Source organism: Drosophila mojavensis, unplaced genomic scaffold, assembly GCF_018153725.1.
Source record: "Drosophila mojavensis isolate 15081-1352.22 unplaced genomic scaffold, ASM1815372v1 contig_19, whole genome shotgun sequence".
In the NCBI taxonomy this organism is placed as follows: domain Eukaryota; kingdom Metazoa; phylum Arthropoda; class Insecta; order Diptera; family Drosophilidae; genus Drosophila; species Drosophila mojavensis.
The window spans coordinates 5,874,096-5,900,315 of NW_025318726.1; the positions used below are offsets into that span (position 1 = coordinate 5,874,096).

Below are 26,220 nucleotides of genomic sequence, written 5' to 3' on the forward strand. Positions count from 1 at the left end.
GTGTTGTCCAATTTATCTTCCCATTTAGCTTGTGAGGCCTCATCAAACTTCTGTACCAGTATCTGAGCAATCATGGCACTGGCTATCTGCTCTGTTGTGTCCAGACTACTGAGCGCACGCATATGGATATTGAAGCTGTCAGATAGCTCACGCAGCTTGGTTATGGATCCATTTTCTACTCTTTTGAGACCTAAGATCTTTACGATGTGGGCCTGGAAGATTAAACGTCGGTTATCATATCTCTGCTTCAATAAATTTATGGCAATTGTATAATTATCATTAGAAATTTCCAAAGAGCGAACCGTACCCAACACTACTTAAATATAAGCGCGCCTTTTCAATTAAAACCCAAAATCGTTCACACAATTCTAAGTTGTCGTAGGCACACGTCAATGCTCATGTCGCATGCATACACACATAAACATACACAAACATACGCACATACATATAAAGGCACTCAAATGCTTCTACAATGATTACCCCATCATTTGTGAGCATCGCGGCCCCTGCGTACACACAATCAAACATATGTATGTAAGTATGAGCAGTTCACAAGATCAACCAAATGCAAATGTTGGGCTTTAAAATTGCTACAGGCAGCAAGAGGCTCGCACACAGGCATACAAATGCTCATAGTACATGTAACAAGGGAGAGTGTGTGCGTGCACGCTCGTCGCGAAAGCATTTTCATTATGAGCACCAACGCTTTCATACCCTTCCCACGAATAATAACGAAAACGCAAATATTTTGTAGGAGCTTGGCAAACGGTTTGAAAAGTTCGGTATACTCTTCACCCAGAAGGGAAGGCATGCGTTCTTGCTGCGACGAAATTTCAATTTTCGTGAGCTGCTGCTTGTGCTCACAATGTGAGCCTCACATGCATACATACATATACACATTCGAGAGAGCAGAGAGCATCGAGAGAGAGAGAGAGAGAGAGCAAGGGAAATATTGAGCATAGAGGGATCTTTTGTTCAAAATTTGACCATCTCGGTCGAGCACATGAAGCGAAATGATTGTGCTTTCGTATTTTTTCGTAGCTCGAACCTAAAAGTAAGGAGCCGAGTGAGTCCAAAGCTGTCTGGGGTGTTAAAGCCTCAAAAAAAGTGTGCAAAAAGCTTTCCACTAGTTGTCTAGTCTATGTGTTCTCTGGTTAGTGGTGCAACTTCGCAAGTCGGCGGCTCTTTTTGGTAAGAAATACATTTATAAGAAGCAATTAAGTATAAAATAAGTATTTATTTGTAGGTAAATTTTCGTTGGTGTTGGTGACTGGACAGATTATCACGGAACGACGAGCTGCCTTAAAAGCTAAGCATGTGGACATGCTTGTCTTTCTTAATCATAACTCTTGGATCTTGGCAGAAGAATAAAAGCCATGCATTTAATTTTAATTTAATCTAAACTTTTTTTGTTATAGTCCATGAAGGATCTCATTATTGTTTATTAAAATTTTTATTTTTATTTTTAAATATGCATTTATTATTGGTTTTTTAACTTGAAAATAATCATCATAATCATAATCATAATGTTCAAATGTATGTACATTCCAAAGCACAAATCTCTAGTACTTGAAATACGCCATTTACAACGGTGACGGTGAGGGGGGTGGATATAGGGGTGGGGGTAAATTACAACAAAAAGCGAAATTATATAAAATACATATAAGTATACATTTAAAATTTGGAAGCTCTAGCTCTAAAGGTGTAGGAGATATAATTAAATAACTAGCTTTCGATAAGGTTTTTGATCGATAATAAAATATCGGGAGTAGTTATCGATATATAGAGAAAAACTCGATATGCGCGTGATATACACGGACCTAGGAAAAAAATTTCTTATATCTTCTGAGATCGACGCGGTCATACATACGGACGGACGGACAGACAGACGGACAGGGCCAAATGGACTCAGCTCGTCGCCTTGACCCTTTGTGGGGTCTGCCACGCCTCCTTCTGCCTGTTACATAATTTAAAAAAAAAAATAACATTATACCCTGAGATCCCATTTTCAATGGGTTCTGGGTATAAAAATTTAATGGTTTCTTTTATTTTTATATCCTGAACCCATTTTCAATGGGAAATCAGACCCCACAAAGTATATATATTCTTGATATGGGCGACGAGCTGAGTCGATTTGGCCCTGTCTGTGTGTCTATCCGTCCGTCTGTCCGCATGTATAAACGCGTCGATTTCAGAAGATATAAGAGCTAGAGACTTCAAATTTTTTTTTAAATGTCCGTATTTACAGCGCGGAAATCGAACTTATCACTAAAAATCGATAACTCATCCCGATCATTTTTATCGATAAAAAACCTTTTCGAAAACTAGCTATAATATTATATCTCCTACACAGAGCTTGCAAATGAGAGTTGAGCGTTTTTTCGTTTATTCTCTTTCTCGCATCATACCCAAAAAAAAATTGTGTAGACACGTCTCTCTCTGAGCGTCACTCTCTTTTTTCTTTAGCATCTGTTTCGCTCAGACGCAATGCGATCACTCATTCGTGTGACGCTCTTACATGAGTGTCGCGTAAAACTAACACGATTTTCCCTCACACAAAGCTTCTCAGCAAAAAACACTTTGACTAACAAACTCAGCAGCTAAGCCAGACGCGACAAAAACAGGGTGCAAGGCGAGGGCTAGCTTTAACGCACGATTTGGGATCCCGTCCGGCCCTGGAGCTGTGTTAGTTCTAAGACCTCTGAGAGCTACTAAGATTTCCTCGTCTGTAACTAAAACAATTTGAAAGCTCGTTGAGAATGAATGGAGATTAATCGTTCTGGAAAGAGCGTTTCCACAATTGATTTAAGCTCCACGCGATCCGTAGGCTGCACCTGTCTACCTGAGTATAGTCTTTTAACTACTATCTTATATGCCCAGCCCCAAGGGTCATATTCGGCTGAGTCACACAACACTAAGAAGCATTCTCTTTTACTTGTCCGAATGTCCTTCTTCAACTCTTTTCTAGCTGCCTGGTAAGCTAATTGTTTCTTTAAAAAAAAAATAGACCTACCGCCAGACCGTTGGTAGCTTCTTCTCGCCTGGATGCATTTGCGTCGCGTGAACTGTTTGCGACGTAACATGCTCCTATTGCAGGCACTCTGAATTTGGGCTAGCGTTTGGCATGCTCTGGCCTCAGCATTACCAATTGTGCTTAGAGACCAAATAGCCTCTGAAAAGACCGTGGGATCAAAAGTATCCAGCCGATACGATTCTCTCCGCAAGGTTGACGCCCTGGCGGGTGGCTCACCTATTGTGAACAGAAGTGCAGTATGATCGCTGCCCGTATAGCTATCGCAATGGCTCCATCTTGTTTCCCGAAAGAGGGATGAAGTGACAAGAGTAATGTCAATAACAGATCCGTATCCAGCCCGACTGAAGGTGGCCCCTAGCATCCTCGGCAAGCTCGTCAAGCACCGTTGTGAATTCACTGAGCTGCATGCTGGGGGCCAGGTAGCAGTTGTAGAGCCATAAGTTACCATATCGGCCACGTACGAACCCATTGAATGACTTGACATCCGAAAGTACATTCGCTAAGTTGCCACATACCCACAACACAGTTTTGCCATTTGCGTCTGTTGCCCATGTTCTATGGCAGGAGGACCTACAGTGATGAGGCTCACTGAGAAAGGCTACTGTTGAGCTATCGAGATTTTTCGAATAGCTTTAAATTATTAAACGATTGAATTTACTTACTGATTAGTTTATTAGCGACTATTAGAGTTTACAGAGTTTATGTGATAGACGCGAGCAAGCGACTAGGCTGTCGTGCTGTCCGCTACTATGTTTGTAATAGTCAATCTAACACTGCATCTGCTCTAAACAAGAGTTAATTGCATACTAACTACAATATACGCGAGCCGGCGGATTAAGCTGAGCCGGTGCGTGGGTGAAAGAGACAACGCAAAAGGGAGAGCGTGATCTCCGTTACAAATTCTCTTAAATGATAACATATTCTATGAACTGCCGCTCTAGTTACAATGAAGCGATTATTGCTGAGCCCAACATCCTCCTCCTTATTTGTAGCTCTTCTAATCTCGCCAGCTTCAGTTTTTAGTAGGGCTACCCGTGGAACGCCATCACTTCCAGGGATAAGTTCGATTATTCTGGCTAGTGGCCACTTAAGTGAAGGTAGATTCTCATTCTTCACAAGAACTATGTTGCCAACAGCCAAGCCAGGTTTGGAGGTTCTCCATTTCGCTCGCTGTTGTAACAAGTTGAGATATTCGTCCCGCCAACGAGTCCAGAACACCTGCTGGAGATAGCTTATGCGCTGCCAAGCATCCAAACGATTAAAATTGAGCCCTGTCAGGTTTGGCTCACTGAAGGACGAAGGAGGGCCACCGTTGAGGATATACGCAGGAGTCAACACGTCTATGTCTGATGGGTGCTCAGAAATCGAAACTAAAGGGCGTGAATTAACGACAGCAGCGATGTTGAAACCAGTGTGCGAAGCTCATCGTAAGTTAGGACGGAGGACCCAACACATCGGTAAAAATGATGCTTCGCTGTCTTCACTGCACCCTCCCACAAGCCACCAAAGTGAGGCGATCGTGGAGGGATGAAATGCCATTCTATTGAGTCTGCCAAACAGAAATCCTTCACAGCCTTCTGGTGTGTGTCTGAAAGAAATAGACGCTTCAACTCCTGAAGCTGATTGTGGGCACCAAGAAAGTTTGTGGCGTTATCCGACCAGATTTGACTTGGCTTTCCTCTGGTGCATATGAAACGTTGAAGTGCATGCAAAAATGCCGCGGTAGTTAAATCCTTGACTAACTCCAACCAAATAGCCTTCGTAGCAAAACAAATAAACACACAAACGTAGCATTTCACAGGCGCCATGTTTCGTGCATCAGGCTTGTAAAAGAAGGGTCCGCAAAAGTCGACTCGAGTCACTCCAAAGACCCGATAGCCGTCGACTCGATCCTTGGGTAGATCTGCCATTATGTGCTCAACGAGTCGAGGCCTTGCACGAAAGCAAATTACGCATCTCTGAATTACACTGGATACAGTTTTTCTACCTCCAATTGGCCAATATTGGGAACGAACCAACGCTAGCACTGCTCGGGGACCAGCGTGCAAGTTTCGCTGATGGAAATGCATTAGTTACTGGATGAACTTTGGGCAAAATAATTGGATGGCGACTATCGAAGTTTAAAGTTGAGTTTCTGAGACGACCATCGACACGTAGCAGCCCAATTTCATCAAGGAACAGTGACAGCGAGGCTAGACTGCTGGATGACGGAACCATTCCTTTATTTCGAAGAGCATTCATGTCGTCTGAGAGATGTGTTCGTTGAATCATTCTTAACAGTATATGCGTGCCGTTCCGGATGTCTGCTGGGGTTACTCCTGGACCATGCCTTTTTTTAATAAACTTTGATACGTATGCAAACGTACGCTGCAAGCGTCCGAAAGAATTCACAAACTTGCAGTTTATAGAGACATCATGCACTGCGTCATTTACAAGAAGCACAGTTCTTCGACGCTCAATTGAAGTTCTTTCTGGAAGTGCTGAGACTGGCGACTGAGATCTGGGCTTACAGAGGAATGAACCAATGTAATGATGCATTTAAATCCGAGGGCAATGCACCCCGAGATAATATATCCGCGGGATTCAGTGTTGTAGGTATATAGTGCCATTCCATTGCTGATGTGAGATCTTGCATCGTGGCGATGCGATTTGAAACAAAAACGTTAAATTGTCCGGGTTCGTCATTGATCCAAGAAAGCGCAACAGTAGAGTCAGGCCAACAATGAAACTCGCCTGCGAAAATGCCTAAACGAGCCACTTCATCCATTAGACGCGCAAGCAACTCTGCCACGCATAATTCCAGCTTGGGAACCGTGAGCGTTTTTAGAGGCGCAACTCGAGACTTAGAGCAAAGTAACCTGCTGGTGGTGTGCTGACCTCTGGATACAATTTAAATGCAGGCTCCGTATGCCTCGATGCTGGCATCGCAGAATCCATGGACCTCAACCTTCGATCCTGGTATTAATGATAGCCTGGGAAATGCACTACTAAGACCATTGCCAAAGTTGCTGCAAATGTCTAGCCATGCAGTGTGGCATGCAAACGGGAGACTCTCGTCCCAATCAAGTTTATGCCTCCAGAGTTGTTGCAAGAAAATTTTAGCCTTCGTTATTACTGGGCCGACCAGGCCGAGGGGATCATAAAATCGAGCAATAGACGAGAGAACAGAGCGCCTGGAGGGCTTAGAGGCTGAATTCAGGGCTAGATATGAAAAAAGAAGTTGGTCAGATGCCATATCCCATGCAAGGCCAAGTGTCTTTGTAATGTCGCTGCCATCATTGAACCTAATAAGCGATTCCTTGTCGCAGTCTGTTACGCCGTCCAGTACCATGGGATGGCTTGAACACCACTTCCTCAATTTAAACTTCCCACATGCCAAGACTCCAGCTGACTCTTGCGTAACAAGTCTTGCTTCTTCGACTGAATTTCCTCCACTAATCAAATCATCAACATAGAAATCGGGAAGCAGTACGTCGGACCCGACTGGGAATGCGTTCCTTTCATCTACGGCAAGCTGATGCATGGCGAGCACAGACAAAAATGACGCTGGTTTTGTTCCATATGTTACCGTATCAAGCCTGAAAACTTCCAACTCATCATCTGTCGAATTCCTCCATAAAATGCATTGTAGATAGCTGTCCGGCTCAGGTACCTTCACGCAACGATACATTTTGCAAATATCGCCGGTGAGTGCAACTGGATAAGATCGGAAGCGCAATAATATGTCGACTAATTTTGGCTGAATGACGGGACCTGACATTAGAATGTCATTCAACGAATGCCCAGTTGTTGTAGATGCAGATCCATCAAAGACGATGCGAAGCTTGGTGGTTGTGCTATCATCCTTCAGAACGCAGTAATGAGGAAGAAAATATCTGCATAGATGGAATGAATTTAGAGGAACGCGTGGCATGTGACCAAGTTCGAGATACTCTTTCAGAAATGCTGAGTATTGAGACTTTATATGCGGCAAACGACTCAATTTCTTCTCCAAATTGAGAAACCGATGTCGCGCTTGCTCATAAGAATCTCCAAGAAGCTCGCAACTAAGCTTAACAGGTAGGCGTACTGTATATTCGCCACTAGCCAATCGATTATAATGACTCGCAAAATGCGCTTCGCAGTCTAGGTCTTCCTTGCTGAACTTTACAATGGAATCGCTGCAGCGCTCAACTTCCCAAAAGCAACGAACGAGACTGTCCAACTTGATATCAGCACAGGAGTCTGTAATCGGATCCGAAGACGCCTTTGAAGCTATTAGCACGGAGTTGTGGTTGCGAGCCTCGCCACCTGATACAACCCAACCAAGGCGAGTCTTCTGTAACAATGGAAGTCCAGGCATCAACTTGATTTGTCCCACACAGAGCAAATCATAAAACAGGCTAGCTCCGATAAGCAGATCTACTCGTTGCGGCCTATGGAAAGCTGGATCTGCCAGCACTATATTTTGCGGTATGCTCCAATTGTTCGTATTCACATTAGAACTGGGCTGCCTGCCAGTTATATTTGTAGCTACCATAGTCAGATGCATGAGCTTGAAGAGTGAGGCAAATGCTGCTTCCATCCATGGCAACATTGGAGTCGCCTACGCCGCATACAGATGCAACCGATTTTGTTCTCTTAAGTTGCAGGAGATTCGCAATCTGGCTGTAATGAGATGTAGTTGAGAGCCTGAATCTAAAAGTGCACGACAAGGAACAAGTTCGCCAAACCAAACCAAACATAAGCCAGCCTTTCGGACCTCATTCAGGCGAAGAATAGGAGACAAGTTTGCGAATCTTGGGGATTTGTAGATTGTGTGCTCAAGATCATTACAAAAACTGCTTATCTGCAGGTAGCAATCTTACTGCAAGAATTCATCGGCTTACTTGACGAATAGTTTGTAAGAGCAAACTTCATCGATTTCAAAGTACGGCAACGAAGCTCAAGAAACGAGGAGACTTCTTCATATCTGGGTATCTGAAGAGCTATCTCTGTGTTGTCCAATTTATCTTCCCATTTAGCTTGTGAGGCCTCATCAAACTTCTGTACCAGTATCTGAGCAATCATGGCACTGGCTATCTGCTCTGTTGTGCCCAGACTACTGAGCGCACGCATATGGATATTGAAGCTGTCAGATAGCTCACGCAGCTTGGTTATGGATCCATTTTCTACTCTTTTGAGACCTAAGATCTTTACGATGTGGGCCTGGAAGATTAAACGTCGGTTATCATATCTCTGCTTCAATAAATTTATGGCAATTGTATAATTATCATTAGAAATTTCCAAAGAGCGAACCGTACCCAACACTACTTAAATATAAGCGCGCCTTTTCAATTAAAACCCAAAATCGTTCACACAATTCTAAGTTGTCGTAGGCACACGTCAATGCTCATGTCGCATGCATACACACATAAACATACACAAACATACGCACATACATATAAAGGCACTCAAATGCTTCTACAATGATTACCCCATCATTTGTGAGCATCGCGGCCCCTGCGTACACACAATCAAACATATGTATGTAAGTATGAGCAGTTCACAAGATCAACCAAATGCAAATGTAGGGCTTTAAAATTGCTACAGGCAGCAAGAGGCTCGCACACAGGCATACAAATGCTCATAGTACATGTAACAAGGGAGAGTGTGTGCGTGCACGCTCGTCGCGAAAGCATTTTCATTATGAGCACCAACGCTTTCATACCCTTCCCACGAATAATAACGAAAACGCAAATATTTTGTAGGAGCTTGGCAAACGGTTTGAAAAGTTCGGTATACTCTTCACCCAGAAGGGAAGGCATGCGTTCTTGCTGCGACGAAATTTCAATTTTCGTGAGCTGCTGCTTGAGCTCACAATGTGAGCCTCACATGCATACATACAATACACATTCGAGAGAGCAGAGAGCATCGAGAGAGAGAGAGAGAGAGCAAGGGAAATATTGAGCATAGAGGGATCTTTTGTTCAAAATTTGACCATCTCGGTCGAGCACATGAAGCGAAATGATTGTGCTTTCGTATTTTTTCGTAGCTCGAACCTAAAAGTAAGGAGCCGAGGGAGTCCAAAGCTGTCTGGGGTGTTAAAGCCTCAAAAAAAGTGTGCAAAAAGCTTTCCACTAGTTGTCTAGTCTATGTGTTCTCTGGTTAGTGGTGCAACTTCGCAAGTCGGCGGCTCTTTTTGGTAAGAAATACATTTATAAGAAGCAATTAAGTATAAAATAAGTATTTATTTGTAGGTAAATTTTCGTTGGTGTTGGTGACTGGACAGATTATCACGGAACGACGAGCTTGTCTTTCTTAATCATAACTCTTGGATCTTGGCAGAAGAATAAAAGCCATGCATTTAATTTTAATTTAATCTAAACTTTTTTTGTTATAGTCCATGAAGGATCTCATTATTGTTTATTAAAATTTTTATTTTTATTTTTAAATATGCATTTATTATTGGTTTTTTAACTTGAAAATATTTTCGATAGTACTATCGATGCTATTGAATAATTGTTGTAAAACCATCGAAACTATTGAATGTTGCAACCATCGATAGTTTTACAGCTCTAGCGTACTGTAGCATATTCTAAGAATCTCTCAATTGCGATTGATTTGTCTTTGCAATGTTTTTGAATTTCCAGCCGCTACACTGGCTTTTCTTTGCTATATGACGTCATAATAATAATGTGAATTCGTTTTAATTAATGTTGCTCGAAACGACGCGGTTGTGCTGTAGGCTGAAGCGCCGGCGATCTTTATCTTAGTTATTTTGACATGAACATGGGTGCGAGTTCAAATCCCGCGGAAAACACTGTTCTGTTATTTTAGCTTTTTTATATTTTATTAATTTTATAAAAATGTTTCCTTCCGTGCTATCAATGCCTATTAAGGCTATTTATGTGTACAAGTACATAAATAGATGGCTGACGCATATAAATGCCGCAATATGGGCACTATAAATGCCTATTGCCACGCCCCTAGTGGCCGTAGACTCATTTTTAGCCAGTTCTTAGAACGAGCAACCGGTAACCTAAATGCAAAATTTGAATTCTTACGCTCAAAAAATGTGAAAATTATTTCGATATGCCATTTTTGGGGCATCGATAGAGGAGGCTACCAGTAATTCAACTATCTAAATTTGAAGCTTCTAGCTCTTAAACTGTAGGATATAAACTTTTGCGGTTTGCCACGCCCCCTATGGGCGGACATATATCCGCCATAGCTCGTGATCTTGGGTGGTGACGCGGACCTACATACCAAATTTCAGCTTTCTAGCTCTTCAACTAACATGATTTCTGGTATATCGGTCGGACAGCTAGACGGATATTGCTCAAAACCAATATACTCATTTCACTCTCGTGAATGAGTTTAAAAACTACGAAGTAGCGTAGCATTTTCAAACGCTGGTAGTATCTAGTCGAGCACTCTCGAGTTCTCTTAATTGTTTTATTTCCCCGGTAGTTTCTGCAAAGATATTTTCATTTGAATACCATCTGAATTTAAATTTAAATTTTCAATACATTAAAATTTCACAGTAAATAGAGCCGTATAGCCAAAGCTCTAGTATTATTAGATCATTTTTGCAACTAATCCCTCGTACTTTTCGTTTGACCATATTGCCTTCCACAAGGCCGTATTCTGTAGTATGAGCATTCCCAATTGCACCGCATTGTCGGAGACTTTAGTAGTTTGCGCATATTGTAAAACTTCCAACCGTCGAGCTGTTATTTTCTGCACTGGACTGAAGTATAACAATTGGCGACGCTCCAGGTACTTGAAGGGCTGCCTTGGTTTTGACAAGATGTTCAAGAATTGTCACAGAACAGATGTTACTCCCGCCCATAAAAATAATTTCCAAATTATTTATGTATTTATTTTGATCGGCCCGATATATTAATGCGCAAAATACAATACATATAGAAAGGGACAGCTCCTGCAGATCCCTAGATTAGCAACAACATGTAGCATTGCCTCAAATGCTATTGGCTCGAATGGCAAATGGCATATCATTGTAACCCAAACTCATTTTAGTACATTTAAACACTTGTAGATAACGGCTATAATGAATTATCGAATAAGCACGTAGGTATTAGGGGAATTATTGAAGAATGTTACAGAAAACCATAATGCACACGTGCCAGGTACATATTAAAACAAACCGGGTCTAGTGTTGAAAAAGAAATAATTTTTGTGTATATTAACCATTGATTTTATTAGTAAATATATTTGTATTCGAAAAAACTAAATTTTTGATACTTGTATTTAAGTACGGACGACTAACCCATTCAGTATCAACAGCTTTAATATTTTCTAGTGTTCCAAGCTTAATCTGATACAACTTTAATTGAAATCTGGGTCCAACTTCCGTTAATTCAATTTCATTATTTACATATTTATATTGATGGTGTCTAAATGAAATTTTATCTTCATTGTTAATAAATGAAATAATCCTTTCAGATTTGTCTTTTGGTACCGGGAACAAATGTTTTAAAATTTGTACAGTTCTTAAACCAATATTGCTTTTAAAATTACTGAAAATTAAATGCGGTTTCTGTTCACTCATAGGTCCAAGGTTAGGGATATCATGACGCATTGTAACGTCGGTTATATTAAAGAAAGCTGTTGGTCCGAATGGCAAATGACATATCACAAGACTATCGGGAATGCCCCGATGCTCATGCACTAGTATAAAGTCTGTAACATTATTAGCTCGACATGCATGCATTAATGTTTTTAGTTGATATTTTCCTCTGTTCATTTGTTGGGCATTAGGAAATATTAGTCTAAGTTCTTTCATAAACATTTTCAGGCGTGAAGACGGCTCATGGGATGTAGTTAACATAATCTTCGGATCCTGACAGCCAGCATATTTGTATTCATCAATAGTAGATATGTTTTGATTTTCCACATCTAAAAAACGAAACGAATTATATAAAAATGTATTAGGATTTTAAGAAAAGTAATTACTTATGAAACAAGTTTCAAAAAATGTTGCTGCTTACTTAATAATTATTTTATGAACCAGAGCAAACGAAACAATAAGGCTCTAGTCGACTGATTCCTATGAAGGCCTGATCTTTCAGTGGTTATTTGCTTCTTTTCTGCTTAGACAAGAAACAGCACATGCCAATGCACAAAGCCAAACAAAGGCTCGCACGTATGTGCGTATTTTATAGAATTTCGATTTTTCTTAAAATTTACCCCCCACCCCTATATCCACCCCCATCACCCATTTGTAAAACATGTAATTCAAATACTAGAAGCTTGTGCTTTGGCACATGCCCGCATTTCATTGTTGTATTCACGATCTAAAAGTTTCATGAAGATAGTCAATCGACAAGAAACGTTATTAAACAATTAAATTCCTCCCACGATGCAGTCCACGCGAGATTAAGCGTGCATGCATATGTGTTTCTTCTCTTTTTTGCCACGCCCCCAATGGGCGTCGATATATCTACCATAGTTTGTTGGTCTTGGGTGGTCAATACGAATCTACATATGGACATACCAAATTTCAGCTTCAACTAATATGATTTCTGACATATCGAGATTCAAAATTCTTACAGGCAGCAAGAGCTCATACATGAAGCATACATGTCGAAAAATCATTTTCTTTATGCATACCAACGCTTTCATATCCTAACAAGTAAGAAAGCTCTTTTCGAGACTGCTCGACTTCGAGGTCCCCTGAACCCTTCGAATAATAGCTGTTTCAATCATTTTTCGCGACTTTCTGCTTACACAAGAAACACGCACACACACACTTGCATACTCACACACATGCACACACACACTCGCATACAGCGAGTTCGAGTTTCGTTTTCGTGGCGTGCGGTCGATGTTATTGTGATCCATCGTTGACTATAGCTTGTTCCGAGTTTTTCCCTGCGAAAGTGGAAATATCTAAAGAAAACGTGTATGCTGAGTGCCAGGCACCCAACTCTCTAAAAGAAGCGTTAGCCCAAATAGGAGTTACGCTAGAGGGCTTGACTGCCTTATTTGGGGGTCAGCGGCATATTAATGCCCTAATGAGAGAGGAGCTGGCTAGGCTGGTCAATCTCCAGAAGACGGCCGAAAAGCTCTGCAACCGACCGGTTAAAAACTGCGAGGTGCAGACCATGCCGCTCCAGAAAGTAATGGAGAAAGCGAGCACTAGTGTGATCACAGGTAGCAATACGCCCAAGCGGTCGAGAGAAGTTTCCACCGATCAGAGGAAAACACCCTCAAAAAAGCCGAGGCCCAATAAAGACGCAGCCAACCCAAAAGAACTAATGGCTCTACGGGCTACAGCTGAAAGTTCAAATCAGGCAGGTCGACAGACAAACCCGAACAGCTGGACAGTCGTTAAAGGACGCAAGCCCATGCAAAAACGACCCAGAAGTGACGCAATCGCGATTTCAGGCGTGGGTGGTTGCAGCTATGCGGACATGCTTCGTGTAGTCAAGACCGACCCAAATCTAAAGCATCTGAGCGGCGACGTTCAAGGCATTAGGAAGACAGCTAAGGGGGACCTTTTGTTGCAACTAATCAGAAAGCCGGAGCATAGTGCTGAGGCCCTTCACGAAGCCTTGGGTGACCGAGCGGTAGTTAAAACACTTACCGAATCGGCTCAAATTGAGATTCGTGACCTAGATGAGTTAGCGAGCAAAGAGGAGATCTTGGAGTCAATTAGGGCGGAGTTAAAGGATAGCTCACTCCCCATTGAGGTTATCAAGTCGCATCGATCGGCTTTTGGTGGACAGCAAAGAGCTACAGTTGCTCTTCCAATTGGAAAATCCAAAACACTGCTCGAGCTGTCCAAAATCAGAATTGGATGGGTTGTATGCCGTATCCGCGCCTAAACGCTGTTTCAAGTGCCTTGATTACGGTCATATGGCAGCAAACTGCGGCAGCGACTGTGACCTAAAGGGCGCCTGTTTCAGGTGTGGAGAGATGGGTCACAGTGCAAAAGCATGCACGAAGCCACCAAAATTTAGCCTCTGCATCCGGAATGGTGAAAAGCAGACGGACCACTCAGCAGGCATCTTCAAGTGCCCATCGTACCGCGAGCCTGCTCGTAAAATGAAATGTTAAGGTTCCTTCAGCTTAACTTAAATCATTGTGTTGCTGCCCAAGATCTTCTAGAGCAGACCATAAGGGAAAAATGTATAGACGTAGCATTTCTCAGCGAGCCTCACCACTGTAGAACCAGCTGCCCTTGGACATGGGCAAGAGATGCTAATGGCAAAGCGGTCTTGTGGGTATGTGGCAACACAACGAATGTCCTTTCGAATGTTGTCATTTAATGGGTTCGTACGTGGCCAACACGGTAGCCTATGGCTCTACAGCTGCTACCTGGCCCCCAGCATGCAACTCACTGATTTCACAACGGTGCTTGAAGAGCTTGTCGAGGATGCTAGGGGTCGGAAGGCCATTATAGCAGGAGATTTTAACTCATGGGCGTTAGAATGGGGTAGCCACACAACAAATATCAGAGATGCACTGCTCAACACTGGTTACGAGTTCACCTTCAGTCGGGCTGGATACGGATCTGTAATTGACATTACTTTTGTCACTTCATCCCTCGTGCGGGAAACAACATGGAGCCATTGCGGTAGCTATACGGGCTGCAATCATACGGCACTTCTGTTCACAATAGGTGAGCCACCTGCCAGGGCGTCAACCTTGTGGAGGGAGTCGTATCGGCTGGATACTTTTGATCCCGCGGTCTTTTCAGAGGCCATTCAGTCTCTGGGCACAATTGGTAATGCTGAGGCCAGAGCATGCCAAATGCTGGCCCAAATACAGAGTGCCTGCAATGTGAGCATGTTACGCCGCAAGCAGTTCACGCGACAACAAGAGCCTACGTATTGGTGGAATGCACAAATAGGTGACATTCGACGCAAATGCATCCAGGCGAGAAGAAGGCCATTCGGGCCATTCTAGAATGCTTTCTAGAGTTGTGCGACTCAGCCGAATATGACCCTTGGGGCAGGGCATATAAGATAGTAGTTAAAAGACTATACTCAGGTAGACAGGTGCAGCCTACGGATCGCTTGGAGCTTAAATCAATTGTGGAAACGCTCTTTCCAGAACGATTAAGCTCCATTCATTCTCAACGAGCACTCAAATTGTTTTAGACGAAGAAATCTTAGTAGCTCTCAAAGGTCTTAGAACCAACACAGCACCAGGGCCGGACGGGATCCCAAATCGTGCGCTAAAGGTAGCCCTCGCCTTGCACCCTAGTACGTTCGCCGAATTATTCAACGAATGCTTACTACAAGAGACGTTCCCTACAAAATGGTAGACCCAGAACCTGGTATTGCTACCCAAGGCTGGCAAACCACCTGACGAGCCATCTTCATACAGACTGATCTGCCTCTTAGACACCATAGGAAAGGTGTTTGAAAAATTTATCTGCTCTAGACTGGAGACTGCTATTGCTAGCGCCGGAGGCCTATCACCAAATCAATTTGGATTCCGGAAGGCCCGGTCAACAACGGATGCTCTAGAACAAGTTGTTGGCCTGGCAACTTCCGCCATCCAAGGCACCAGATGGAGGCACGGGACGAAGCAATACTGCATCATCGCGACCCTGGACGTTAAGAACGCCTTCAACACAGCTAGTTGGGATATGATACTGAATGCGCTGTCACAATATAATATCCCTAAATATCTAAAAGAGATAAAAAAAAACTACTTCAGAGGAAGAACACTGGTATACAACACGAGTGAGGGTCCCCAAACTCATACAATATCAGCTGGAGTACCCCAAGGCTTACTGCTGGGGCCTCTCCTATGGAATATAATGTACGACGGCGTACTGCGCTTGGAAGTACCAGCAGGTGCGCACACAATTGGCTTTGCTGATGATGTGGCTGTCGTCGCCATAGGCAAGGATCTTAAAGATACAGAGGATATGTGCAGCGAAAGTATCAATCGCATACGAAGCTGGTTGACAGGAGCTGGGCTCGAGCTTGCGGCGCACAAGACGGAAGTCGTCCTAGTAAGAAGTCGCAAGAAAATGGAGACTGCCAATATAAGGATAGGCAGCGTCAGCATCGCGTCAAAGAGGGCGATTAAGTATCTTGGCGTCATGTTATACACAAGATTAACTTTCCGCGAGCACTTAGAATATGTGCATAAAAAGGCAGCTGATTTTTGTAGAGCTCTCTCAAGAATTATGCTTAACACGCGGGGACCTAAACAGCAACGTCGTCTTCTTCTAATGAGCATCATTAGGTCTGTCATCCTCTATGCTACGCCAATATGGTCAAGAGCGATGGCAATGCCGAGCTTCAGCCGGGACATTTGCGCGATCTACAGGCTGAGCGCAATCAGCGCAATCAGTCAGCTGCGCTTTCAGGACTATCTCCGATGATGCGGCGCTCGTCATAGCCGGCATGGTGCCACTGGAGTACCTGTTCGCCGAAGCCGTGTGCGACACAACGCTATTAGGGCGAACAGCATTGCACGATGGCAAAGGAAGTGGAATAGCTCAGCTAAAGGGCGGTGGACGCACAAGCTCATCCCGGTGCTCGAAGCATGGGTTAACCGCAAATACGGCGAGGGTAACTTATATCTTTCGCAGATCCTCTCGGGCCATGGATGCTTTCGGAGCTATTTGAAGTGCTTTGGTCACGAGGAAACTGACGAGTGCCCCTGGTGCGGGCGAGGGCATGTGGAAGACGCCAACCACATCCTTTTCGTATGTGGGCGGTTTCTGGAGGAGAGGCGTCGTCTAGAAGAGGCACTGGGCCGCTCCATCAGAGCGGACAACATAGTCAACGCCATTCTGGAAGCGGAGGAAGCTTGGGAACTAACAAGCACCTTCGCGGCCACACTGATGAAGGAGCTGCGCAGAGTCGAGCGAATGAGAAGTCGAGCTGTACCAGGCTAAGGTAGCGCATAGTGCTTGCGAAGCAATGCTTTACGGCCGTCCCGCAAACATCGCGCGCTATCCGAGCCACCACTCAACTTGCAACTTGTAGTATAATAAGATTGTAAATAAACGAATATTAAAAATAACAAGAACGTGGCAGTCGGGCGTTACCGACTGCGGAATACTTATTCACATCCCATCAACAATTTAGTAGTTAAGTTTCGCTCTAATACTGTAGAATATACAGGTTTTTCCGATTTGCCACGCCCCAACTGGGCGTAGACACCTCATTTTTGGTCAGTTTTTAGAAAGAGATAACGGTACCCTAACTGCAAAGTTTGAAAAATGTGAAAATTACAGGGTATTTTCCGATATGCCACGCCCCTAAAGAGGCGTAAAAATTATTTTTGGGGAATCGATAGAGGAGGCTACCAGTAACTCAACTATCCCAATTTGAAGCTTCTAGCTATTATACTTTAGGAGATATAAACTTTTGCAGTTTGCCACGCCCCCTGTGGGCGGACATATATCCGACAAAACTTTTTGGTCTTGGGTGATCAATCCGAGTATATATACAAAATTTGAGGTCTCTGCCATCAATAGTGTCCAAAATATAGGAGAATTTAAAAAATCACTATATATTCAGGTCCGATTTTCCACGCCCCCAATGGGCGTAGACTTATAATTTATCTTTAGACTTTATAGAATCTTAGCATTAGCTGACGTGCAGCATTCTAGGTTTACAACTTTAGGAGATACAGTTTTATCCGATTTGCCACGCCCCCAATGGGCGTAAATATATCCGCCATAGCTCGTGATCTTGGGTGGTCAACGCGGACCTACATACCAAGTTTCAGCTTTCTAGCTCTTTAAATAACATGATTTCTGGTATATTGGAAAATGCATTTTCCGATTTGCCACGCCCCTAGTGGGCGGATCGGGAACATTTTAACACTTTATAAATCGGAGATATACACGAGTATGTGTTCCAAATTTCAAGTCTCTAGCTTCAATAGCGCCGAAATAGATTGCGTTCATACGGACAGACGGACAGACGGACGGACGGACAGACGGAAGGACAGCAAGACGGACATTGCACAAAACCAATATACTGATTCACTTTCGTGAATGAGTATAAAAACACACACACACTCGCATACACACACACGCATACACAGCCCATACACACACAAGCAACCACGCATAAACACGCATGGGCTGCAGTGTGCGCTTACTATGAGAACTTAATTGTTTAATAACTTTTTTCTTCATGGCACTTTCAGATCTTAATTATATCAATAATATGCGTGCACTTGCCAAAGCAAAGCTCTCTAGTACTTGAAATACGCCTTTTACAAAGGTGAGGGTGAGAGGTGGATATAGGGGTGGGGGTAAATTTTAACAAAAACCGAAATTGTATAAAATGCAGATCAATATACATTTAAAATTTGGAGACTGTAGCTCCAAAGATGTAGGAGATATAATTTTATAACTGATTTTCGATACGGTTTTTATCGATAAAAAAAGATCGGGAGGAGTTATCGATTTTTAAAGCAAAACTCGATATCCGCGTGGTATACACAAACATTTTACAAAAACAGTAAGAAAGCTCTAGTCGAAACTGCTCGACTACGAGATCCCCTGAACCCTTCGAGCAACTGATACTTCAATAATTATTCGCATATGCACACATACACGCACACATACACGCACACACACAGACATACGTACGCACGCATAAACACGCATCGGCTGCAGTGTTGGCTTACTATGGGAAGTTAATTGTTTAACTTTTCTTGTGGATAGACTATCTTCATGAAATTTTCAGATTATGAATATAACATAGATATGCATGAATTTGAAAAAGCACAAGTCCCTAGTATTTGAAATACGCCTTTTACATATGTGAGGGTGAGGGGGTGAATTAGGGATGGAGGGGTAAATTTTGACAAAAACCGAAATTGTATAAAATGCATATAAGTATACATAAACAAGTAAGAAAGCTCTAGTCGAGACTACTCGACTACGAGATCCCCTGAACCCTTGAAGTAATAGCTATTTCAATAATTTTTCGCGTCTTTCAGCTTACACAAGAAACACGCACACACACACACACACACACGCACGCACACACAGGCATACATACACACACAAGCATAAACACGCATGGGCGGCAGTGAGTGCTTACTATGAGAACTTAATTGCTTAATAACTTTTTTTTGTGGACGTACGATCTTCATGAAACTTTCAGATTATGATTATGACATGGATATGCATGTAATTGCCAAAGCACAAGTCTCCAGTATTTGAAATACGCTTTTTACAAAAGTGAGTGTGAGGGGGTGAGTTTAAGGGTGGGGGGTAAATTTTAACAAAAACCGAAATTGTATAAATTGCATATAAGCATACATTAAAAATTTGGAGACTCTAGCAATAAAGGTGTAGAGGATATAATTTTATAACTGGTTTTCGATAAGGTTTTTATCGATAAAAAGATCGGGATGAGTTATCGATTTTTAATGATAAACTTGATATGCACGCTGTAATTACGGACATTTTTAAAAAAATTTGAAGTCTCTAGCTCTTATATCTTCTGAAATCGACGCGTTCATACATACGGACAGACGGAAAGACGGACGGACGGACAAACGGACAGGGCCAAATCAACTCAGCTCGTCGCCCTGATTAAGAATATATATACTTTGTGGGGTCTGCCACGCCTCCTTCTGCCTGTTACATACATTTCAACAAAACCATTATACCCTGATTTCCCATTGAAAATGGGTTCAGGGTATAAAAATTCGGAGTCTAGCTTTAAAGATGCAGCAGATATAAATTTATTACTGGTTTTCGATAATGTTTTAATCGATAACAAAATAACGGAGCAAGTTATCGATATTTAAAGCAAAACTCGATATGCGCGTGCTATACACGGACCTAGGAAAAAAATTTCAAGTGTCTAGCTCTTATATCTTCTGAGATCGACGCGTTCAAGCATACGGACAGACGGACAGGGCTAAATCGACTCAGCTCGTCGCCTGATCAAGAATATATATACTTTATGGAGTCTGCCACGCCTCCTTCTGCCTGTTACATACATTTAACAAAACCATCATACCCTGATTTCCCATTGAAAATGGGTTCAGGGTATACAAATTTAGGTCTCTAGCTCTTGTATCTTCGGAAATCGACGAGTTCAAACATACTGACAGACGGACGGACGGACAGACAGACAGACGGACAGGGCTAAATCAACTCAGCTCGTCGAATATGTATACTTTGTGGGGTCTGCCACGCCTCCTTCTGCATGATACATAAATTTCAACAAAACTATTATACCCTGATTTCCCGTTGAAAATGGGTTCAGGGTATAAAAAGCAAATTTTTGCATGAGCATAGTGTTTCAATTTAGTATGGACATGACAAAAGATTTGAAGAGTTAGGTATACTCTTCACACAGAATGGAAGAGACGGGAGACTAACGCGAAGAAATTTCTATTTTTATGAGCTGCTGGCTGTGCCCTAATGTATAGATAGAGAGAGAGAGAGCATGGAAAACATTGAGCACAGCGGGACTTCGTTTAATAGTCGACCGATCTCGGCCGCTCGTAGGAATTCAAATGATTTTTAGTTCCAAAATTTGTGTAGCCCGAACCGAAATGTGGTCTGGGAACTTATGCTCAACATAGTGGGTTAGTTGTCCACTAAATTCGACAATTAGACGATATGTTTATTTAAAAAATGAAAACAATAAAACATGTAAAACCCGCTACCAAGACACCGCCTTACAAGTATCACCTCTGAAACACAGAAAATTTTAGCTACTCTCGCCACAAATAACACCGCCAATTCTTTGTTCAAGCACCATCTAAACTAAAGCAATATCTGAGGTACTACATTTCACATTATCTCTAATTTTATTTCTCGATAGACCATCTGAATTTAAATTTCAAATTTAAATTTAAATTTTCAATACATTAAAATTTCACAGTAAATACTAGTAATAGTAGATCATTTTTGTAGCTAATCCCTCGTACTTTTCGCTTGTCCATATTGCCTTCCACAAGGCCGTATTCTGTAGTATGAGCTTTCCCGATTGCACCGCATTGTCGGAGACTTTCGTAGCTTGAGCATATTGTAAAATTTCCAACCGTCGAGACAATTAGCGACGCACCAGGTACTTGAAGGGCTTCCTTGGTTTTGACATGATGTTCAAGAATTGTTATAGAAGAGATTTTACTCCCGCCCATAAAAATCATTTACAAATAATTTGTGTATTCTCTATCGGTGATCTGTCCGATATATCAATGTGCAGAATAGAATACTTATATGCTCATATACCATTATAAAGTCTGTAACTTTATTCATATATTAAAGATATGTATGTTTTCAATAAACGAAACGAATTATATAAAAATGTATTAATTAGAATTTTAATAAAAGTATTTAAATATGAAACAAGTTTAAAAAAATGTTGCTGATTTTGGTTTTGGTTGTTTTGGTTTTGTTGAAATGTATGTAACAGGCAGAAGGAGGCGTGGCAAACCTCACAAAGTATATACATATACAGTATGCCCATTAATTGTTTGCAAAACAAAACAAGTAAGAAGACTCTAGTCGAGACTGCTCGATTAGGAGATACCCTGAACCCTCTAATCTGATATTCTAATCACTCTGCACTTCTTTTCGGCACACATACATACACACGTATGTACATATTAGAACGCGCTCTGCTAACTGCGCAGTAAGCAGCGACTGCGCTTGGGCTGCGCTGCAGTGTGGGCAATATTATGATTACGCTCTAAGAGCGTAATCATATAGTTAAAATGTGTGTACATTCCAAAGCACAAGTCTCTAGTACTTGAAATGCTTTTTTTACAAATTGGGAGCGAAGGGGGCGTGGTATCCAAAATCTGTAAATGACAAAATCTTTGTATCTATTAACATTATATGCAACGCAAATTTGATCCAGGTCTAAAAGTGTTCAAATTAGGCTGAAAAAACAAAATCAATTTTTCAATTATTCTCGATAAAAAATTTATCGGGCGAGTTATCGAAAAAAAACTCGTACTGCGTATGGTATACACGAGTATGCATGCCAAATTTCAGCTCCCTAGCTCTTATAAGTTCTGAGACCGACGCACTCATACGGACGGACGGACGGACAGGGCTATATCGACTCAGCTCGTCGTGCTGATCAAGAATATATATACTTTATGGGGTCTGCGATGACTCCTTCTGCCCGTTACATACTTTTTCACAAAACCATTATACCCTGATTTCCCATTTTCAATGGGTTCAGGGTATAAAAAACAGCAAATATCGGCTGTCCATTAATTCTTTGCAAAATGCAAACATTAGTTGAAAGAAGACGGGAAAAAACTAATGGAACATCAAAATTAAATGCGACTCGCGGCGTCTATTTTCACAAGTCTTCCGCGAATTCATTCGTTTTAATAAAGTCGTGGGATCACTACTATTTTTCATAAAATTTAAATTTTCGCAATGCCTGGTAAACGCACCGATGACAATTTGATACAATTAGTATCAAAAACCATCAAGGAGTTAGCTGAAATGTTTAAGAACAGTTTATAATATTATTAATCGGGCAGAAATTGAAAATAGACTGGAGCTAAACAGCTCTAAAGGCATTCCAGCAAAGCTCTCTCGACGAGATTGTTCTCAAATTCTTAAGACAGTGGAAAACAAACCACACACAAGTCTCCGGGCATGACGGACATTAAGTTAAACTTTCAAAAGACAGTGTGTCGCGAGACTGTGAGAAAAGTTCTCAATTTACACAAATACTCCACACATGTGGCAAGAAAGAAACCGTTGCTGTCTGCTGTAAATATTGAGAAACGTCTGACCTTCGCAAGACTTCATATTGACTGTCCTCCTAACTATTGGAATAATGTTATCTTTTGCGACGAGACAAAGATAATGTTGTTTTATAATGATGGCCTTGGAAAAGTTTGGAGGAAACCCAAAACAGTCCTCCACGCCAAAAACATTGTGCCCACTGTTAAGTTTGGCAAGCTATCAGTGATGGTGTGGGGTTGTATTTCTTCGAAAGGTGTGGGAGAGCTGAGAATATTCGACGATATCATGACGAAGGAATTTTATTTGAATATTTTGAAGAACGAATTGACAAAAAGCGCGCACAACTTTGGCTTCATTAATCCTGAAACCCCCAGCAAACTAAAATATAAGCTGTATCAGGATAATGATCCGACATACAAGTCACTGCTGTGTCGCACTTGGCTTCTATATAACTGCAGAAAAGTTATTGACACCCCACCCCAAAGACCGGATATCAATCCGATTGAGAATTTGTGGGCTTTACTAAAGAAAAAAGTCGCCAAACGGAGCCCTAAGACGAAAAACGAGCTAATTCGTTGCATACGAGGGGTGGCTCAAAATACCGGAATACTACGACATAAATGAATTAATATTGTCGATGTCGCGACGCCTCAGAGGTGGAAGCTAATGGTGGACATACCAAATATTAGCCAATTCCATACCGATCTGAAAGAGATACAGATCTTATAATATTAATGTTTGCATTTTGCAAAGAATTAATGGACAGCCCTGATTTTCAATGGGAAATCAGAGTATAATGGTTTTGTTAAATGTATGTAACAGGCAGAAGGTGGCGTGGCAGACCCCATAGAGTATATATATTCTTGATCAGGGTGACGAGCTGAGTCGATTTAGCTCTGTCCGTCCGTGCGTATGTATGAACGCGTCGATCTCAGAAGATATAAGAGCTAGAGTCTTGAAATTTTTTTTCCTAGGTCCGTGTATAGCACGCGCATACCAAGTCTTTCTCTTTATATCGATAACTACTTCCGATAATTTATTATCAATTAAAAACCTTATCAAACGCTAGTTATTTTATTATATCTCCTACACCTTTAGACCTAGAGCTTCCAAATTTTAAATGTAGACTTATATGTATTTTATATAATTTCGATTTTTGTTGTAATTTACCCCCCCCCCCACCTTTATATCCACCCCCTCACCCTCACCTTTGTAAAAGGCGTATTTCAAGTACTAGAGACTTGTACGCACATTTGAACATTATGATTATGTTCTAAAAGTTTTATTAAGATTGTACGTCTAGAAATTAAATTATTCAATAAATAAATTCTTATAATGTTGCCCACACTGCAGCGCAGCCCAAGCGCAGTCGCTGCTTACTGCGCAGTTAGCAGATCGCGTTCGAATACGTTCGTTTGTATGTATGTGTGCCGAAAAGAAGTGCAGAGTGATTAGAATATCAGATTAGAGGGTTCAGGGTATCTCCTAGTCGAGCAGTCTCGACTAGAGTCTTCTTATTTGTTTTGTATCTTTTTGTTGCTATTCTTATTATTTTTGTTATTTATTTTCTTTAAGAATATATGAAACAAAAGTAATGTAAAAAAAAAATTCTGAGAAAAATTGCCTTTCCTAATAAAATATGATGTTAGTTGAATTTGTACGAATTTTTTTGTTTTGAAAACAATTAATGGACATACTGTATGCTTGATCAGGGCGACGAGCTGAGTCGATTTGGTCCTGTCCGTCACTCTGACCGTATGTCGCGTCGCGTCGATTTCAGAAAATATAAGAGCTAGAGACCTCAAATGTCCGTATATATAGAGCGCATATCGAGTTATCTCTAAAAATCAATAACTCATCCCGTTATTTCGTTTCATTAAACCTTATCGAAAATCAGTTTTAAAATTATATATTCTACATCTTTAAAGCTCGAGTCTCCCAATTTAAAATATATATTTAGACGCATTATATACAATTTCGGTTTTTGTCAAAATTTACCCCCACCCCTAATTCACACCCTCACCATCACATTTGTAAAAGGCGTATTTCAAATACTAGAGACTTGTGCTTTGGCAAATGCCTGCATATCTATGAATGTTATAATCATAATCTAAAGGCTTCATGAAGTTCGTCCATCGACAAGAAAAGTTTTTAAACAATTAATTTCCCATAGTAAGCCACCACTGCACTGCAGTGCATGTGCGAGGGGATCAGGGGATCTCGTAGTCGGACAGTCTCGACTAAAGCTTTCTTACTTTTTTTAAATTGCTTTCCAAATAAAAGTTATAAAGTAAATATTAACGAAAGTACCAGTGCGTCTAACCCAAGACCAGCAGTGTAACTGTGGAAACTTGTTGAAAGCTGGTGGACTCTATGCCAAAACGTATAGAAACGATAAAAAATGCCAAAGGGAGACCAACAAAGTACTAAAGTAAGTGATTACTTTAGTTAAACTTTTTTTGTCGAAGAAAAATAGTTGTTCGATTTTCGATGAACGATGAAATTTTGATTTTTGATTAGTTTGATTTTTTTTAAATGTTTTCAACTTAAATTTTATTTTATTTCGAAAAACATCAATAAACCCATGATAGTTTTTAAATATTTTTCTAAATTTTGTAACATTTTTTTTATGCATTTACTCTGACGAATGCATATTAATAGGTTTACGATTTTCAGTGACTCACACTGTATTTATGTATGTATGTATGTACATATGTATAGTTTTTATTCAAACATTACCTCCACTATATTTAAGAGAATTATAGACCGAAACTCCATCCAAAATGTTGGAAGACCTCAGGAATGTGTTTCTTTTTAAGTGATCACTTATAACATCCAAATCTTTTCTTTTTTTTAGAATCCGTTCATTCAGTGCTTTGGAATATAGGAATTCTCTTCTCTGTCTTGCCTGTTTTCTTAGCATTCTTATTTTTCCGTAAAGTGCCTTACCACGCGAATCTATATCTGAATATTAGCGTTTTAAATATCGATATTTTCAAAGGTAAGTAACACAAATAACCTTTAAAAGATACTTGTCATTATTTCTAAAAATCAATGATGTCAAAATAACCGGATTTTTGGAAATGGAACAAAAACGTGATATATTAATCTGCACAGTAGTGCTGTATATCATCAGTAACACTAACCAGAGAGACTAACCAGAGAACACATAGGCCGGACAAGTAGTGTAAAGCGTTTTGCACACTTTTTTTCGGAAGTTATCTCCCAGACACTTCGTATTTGCTCGGCTCTTCACTTTTTGGGTTCCGGCTACGAAAATATACGAAAGCACAATCATTTCGCTTCATGCGCTCGACCGAGATGGTCGACTGTTGAACAAAAGATCCCTCTGCGCTGAATGTTTCCCTTGCTCTCTCTCTCTCACGATGCTCTCTGCTCTCTCAAATATGTATATGTATGTATTGGCGTGTGCCTCCCTCAACTTAGAATGGTGTGAACGATTTTGGGTTTACCTGATTAATCCCAGTGGGCAAAATGGGATGTGTTTTTTTAACCCTTGCACTCGTGCATA

The 26,220-nt window shown here is 41.3% G+C and overlaps 1 protein-coding gene across 1 annotated transcript; it reads right to left on the minus strand.

The window, feature by feature from the left end:
* Positions 1-10,861: 10,861 nt before the first annotated feature.
* On the minus strand, positions 10,862-25,679 carry LOC6572002 (U3 small nucleolar ribonucleoprotein protein IMP4). Its single transcript, XM_001998120.4, has 2 exons — positions 25,428-25,679; positions 10,862-11,914 (listed from the first exon to the last, which is right to left on the minus strand). The coding sequence occupies exons 1-2, from the start codon at positions 25,609-25,611 to the stop codon at positions 11,202-11,204; spliced, it is 897 nt and encodes a 298-aa protein (XP_001998156.2). The 5' UTR covers positions 25,612-25,679; the 3' UTR covers positions 10,862-11,201.
* Positions 25,680-26,220: the final 541 nt, after the last annotated feature.